This window comes from Lathyrus oleraceus, chromosome 4, assembly GCF_024323335.1.
Source record: "Lathyrus oleraceus cultivar Zhongwan6 chromosome 4, CAAS_Psat_ZW6_1.0, whole genome shotgun sequence".
NCBI classification, from domain to species: domain Eukaryota; kingdom Viridiplantae; phylum Streptophyta; class Magnoliopsida; order Fabales; family Fabaceae; genus Lathyrus; species Lathyrus oleraceus.
Genome location: NC_066582.1, coordinates 283945348 through 283949973, shown reverse-complemented (window position 1 = coordinate 283949973; position 4626 = coordinate 283945348). Strand labels below are relative to the sequence as shown.

Here is a 4626-nt window from a genome sequence, read left to right as displayed (position 1 = left end):
ATGAAGATGGACTTTTTTGTCAAACACCCTCTTGATCCGCTTCTGGTACAACTGACCATGACACATAGCAGTCATTCTCTTCTCATCAATGAGGTTCAATTGGTCATATTTATTCTGGATCCATTCAGCTTCCTCTAGCTTGGTCTCCATCAAGATTCTCAAAGATGGTATCTCTACTTCAATTGGGAGAATTGCATCCATCCCATATACTAGAGAGAAAGGGGTTGCCCCTGTTGAAGTGCAAACTGAGGTTCTGTATCCATGCAAAGCAAAGGGTAACATTTCATGTCAATCTTTGTAAGTTTTCACCATCTTTTGCAGGATTTCCTAGATATTCTTATTTGCGGCTTCAACAGCTCCATTCATCATTGAACGATACGGAGAAGAGTTGTGATGTTAAATCTTGAAGGTCTCACATAACTCTTTCATTGTTTTGTTGTTCAAATTTGTCCCATTATCCATGATAATTCTGCTTGGAACTCCATAGCGACAGATAATCTGGTTCTTGATGAAGCGGGAAACCACTTGTTTCGTCACGTTGGTGTAGGACGCAACTTCTACCCATTTGGTGAAGTAGTCAATTGCAACCAAGATGAAACGGTGACCATTGGAAGCTTTGGGCTCAATTGCCCCAATCGTATCAATGCCCCACATTGTGACATGCCAAGGTGATGATTAAACATTCAACAGTATCGGAGGCACTTGTACCTTGTCATCATAGATTTGACATTTGTAACATTTTCTAGCATAGTTGAAACAATCATACTACATGGTCAATCGTCAACCAATAATAACCAGCTCTCAAGATCTTCCTAGACATGGAATGTAAATTGGTGTGAGTTCCAAATGATCCTTCATGAATCTCTTTGATCAACAGGTCTGAGTAGAACCATGTCATAGTTTCTTTTATATAGAACCTCGTTGCTAAGGAAGAATTTGGATGCCAACCTCCTTAGAGTCTTCTTATCTAGGGTTGTTGCATTCACTGGGTATTCTTGATTTTGTAAGTAGTTCTTGATATCATAAAACCACGGTTTCTCGTCAATTTCTTCTTCAACCAATAGACAATAGGTTGGTGCAATTTTCCTCTCAATTATGATGAGTGGTGCCTCATTGAGAAATCTGACTTGGAACATAGAGGCTAACATAGCCAAAGCATCTGCTATCTGATTTTCTGCTCTTGGAACATGATGGAAGGTGATTTCATCAAAGTAGTTTATCAATTCCACAATGTGGGCACGATATGGGATTAACTTCTCATCACGAGTTTCCCATTCTCCTTTGACTTGGTAGATCACCAAGGTTGAGTCTCCATATACTTCAAGGATCTTGACTCGGGTGTCAATTGCAGCTTTAATACCCAAGATACATGCTTCATACTCTGCAATGTTGTTGGTACATTCAAAACACAATCTTGCTATGAAAGGAGTATACCCACCATTGGGATTCATCAACACATCTCCCACACCATGCCCCATGCAATTGGAGGAACCATCAAACATCATCTTCCAACAGGAACCTGGCTCGAGACCTTCATTTGGGCTTGGAGTTTCACAATCTTTTACCAACATAATATCTTCATCTGGGAAATCAAACTTCAATGGCTCATAGTCTTCAACAGGATGATTAGCGAGGTATTCATACAAAACACTTCCTTTGATAGATTTCTGGGTTATGTACTGGATGTCGTATTCAGATAATAACATGTGCCAACGGGAAAGTCTTCCAGTCAAAGCAGGCTTCTCAAAGATATACTTTATTGGATCCATTTTGGAGATCAACAAAATAGTGTGACAAATCATATACTGCCTAAGACGTCTTGAAGCCCATGCTAAAGCACAACAAGTTTTCTCTAAAAGTGAATATCTGCTTTCATAATCAGTAAACTTCTTACTCAAGTAGTAAATGGCATGTTCTTTCTTTCCAGTTTCATCATGTTGACCTAGTACACAACCCATGGATCCTTCGAGCACAGTCAAATACATGAAGAGAGGTGTCCCTGGAATGGGTGGAATAGAGATAGGAGGTTCTTGAAGATAACCTTTAATCTTCTCAAAAGCTTGCTGACAATCAGAATTCCATTCAATTGCTTGATTCTTTAGGAGCAATTTCAATATAGGCTCACATGTAGTAGTCATGTTGGAAATAAACCTGGAAATGTAGTTCAATCTTCCAAGAAAACCTCTAACTTTCTTTTCAGTTTGTGGATCCGGAATTTCTTGTATTGCGCTGACCTTGTCTGGATCTACTTTAATTCTTTGTTGACTAATAATGAAACCAAGTAACTTCCCCGGTCGGACCCCAAATGTACATTTAGCTGGATTCAGACGCAATCTGAATTTTCTGAGGCGCTCAAATAGTTTCAACAAATGGTTCAAATGATCCTCCTCACTTTGTGATTTGGCAATCATATCATCCACATAGACCTCAATCTCCTTATGCATCATGTCATGAAAGAGGGTAATAATCGCCCTTTGATAGGTTACCCCTGCGTTCTTGAGACCAAGCGTTATAACCTTATAGCAGTAAGTTCCCCATGGTGTGATGAAGGTGGTCTTTTCCATGTCATCGGGATCCATCTTGATTTGATTATAGTCTGAAAACCCATCCATGAAGGAGAAAACGACAAACCTAACAGTGTTATCATCCATGGTGTCAATATGTGGGAGAGGGAAATCGTCCTTCGGACTAGCTTTATTCAAATTCCTATAGTCCATGCACATTCTGACCTTGCCATCCTTTTTAGGTACTGGCACAATGTTAGCTACCCATTGAGGGTATTTTAAAACTACAAGAAAGCCAACATCAAACTGTCTTTTGACCTCTTCTCGAATCTTCAAAGCCATGTTTGGTCTTGTTCTTCGGAGTTTTTGTTTTACTGGTGGACAATCTGATCAAAGTGGTAATTTATGAACAACAATATTTGTGTCTAAAGGCATATCTTGATACGACCATGCAAACACATTTACATATTCATGTAGAAGCTTGATCAATCTTTCTTTGATGTCTGCCCCAAGTGTTGTACCAATCTTGACGTCTTTCTTCGCTTCCTCGGTGCCAATGTTGATTGTCTCTACCTGCTCTTGATGTGGTTGGAGATCTGTGTACTCGTACTCAACAAATCTTGCCAGTTTGTCGGGAACATCACAATCTTTCTCACCATCTTCTTCAGCTTGGTAGATTGGTGAATCAAAGTTAAGAGTGAAAGTAGAGTCATTAGATTCAACATGATTTTCTTTTATTCTGCATGTTTAAATGATTTGCTTTTATTAAAAGTAAAAAAAAAGGAATGCGAGAGGAAAATGATTTTCATTTTAATGGTTTTGAAAGATTTCCATTTTTCTTTAAAAGTGAAAGAGAAAAAGCAGTAAATGAACAAACATGAATTTAACAAAACGCCTTCATTGGTATAATCTTGAAAATGCAAAGGGTGGCCCTACAAAATAGTCCATAGCTTTGGGCATAACTATGGAATTTTGAAAACAACAAATTACTTTGACAAATGAAACATCTCTGGGATTTCAATCGCCTTCCAATTGTTCAAAGCCACATCACATTGCTACACCAGGTTGCTCAAATCTTCATCTTCAAGATCTTCATCAATAGCATTGACTTGATATCCAGTGGTGACCAACACTTCTTGGATAGTCTTCGGACATCCTTTGATGGAGGTTGATGCTCCCTTCATGGCATTAGTTGGTTTGTAACCCAACCCATAACGATCTAGCTTTAGTTTGACATCAATAACATCTCCCCAACCTTCAGGACTTCCTTCCTCAATGGTTGATCTTTCTTTCTTCCATGATGCAAAAGATGGAATACCCTTCCCCTTTGGTTCTTCGATTTCCATAAGGACAACATTGGCTATTTCAAGAGCTTGGAAATAAGTTTCTAAAGCATCCTCATCAGCCTCAATGTAACTGAACGAAGAGAGGTGGCTTACCATAAGATCTTCCTCACCCGACACAATCACCAGCTTATCATCAATAACAAATTTCATTTTTTGGTGAAAGGTTGAAGTCACGGCCCTAACGGCATGAATCCATGGCCTTCCAAGAAAACAACTATAATTTATTTTGATGTCCATAACCTGAAAAGTAATTTCAAACACATGTGGACCAATTAAGATTGGCAACTCCACTTCCCCTATGACGGTCCTCCTCGATCCATCAAATGCCTTGATAATTAATGCGCTTGGCCTCATCTCAGTCCCTTGTTATTCCAACTTAGCGAGTGTCCTCTTAGGTAAAAAATTCAGAGAGGAGCCAGTGTCCACAAGGACTCTTGCTAGGGTATCTTCTTGGCATTTCACAGATATGTGCAAAGCACGATTATGGTCTTGGCCATCCTTCGTCAAATCTTCTCTACTGAAGCTGAGATGGTTGCATGTTGTAATGTTGGCAATGACCCCATCAAATTGATCAATAGTAATTTCATGCGTGACTTGAGCCTGAGCTAACAATTTCTGCAAGCACTCCTATGAGCTGGAGAACTCATGAGAAGAGACAAAATGGATATCTTTGAAGGAGTTTGATGCAACTAATCAATAATCTTGTAATCACTGTTCATGATAATCCTCAAAAATTCAGTGTCTTCATCGGTTGTGATCACCCATTTGCCTTTGTC

General features: G+C 39.2%; 1 protein-coding gene across 1 annotated transcript; it reads right to left on the bottom strand.

Annotated features, from left to right (window-relative positions):
- Window positions 1–854: 854 nt before the first annotated feature.
- Window positions 855–2411, bottom strand: LOC127137129 (uncharacterized). Its single transcript, XM_051063613.1, has 2 exons — window positions 1950–2411; window positions 855–1679 (listed from the first exon to the last, which is right to left on the bottom strand). Exons 1-2 carry the CDS (start codon window positions 2409–2411, stop codon window positions 855–857), a joined length of 1287 nt encoding a protein of 428 aa, XP_050919570.1.
- Between the last annotated feature and the right edge of the window lie 2215 nt (window positions 2412–4626).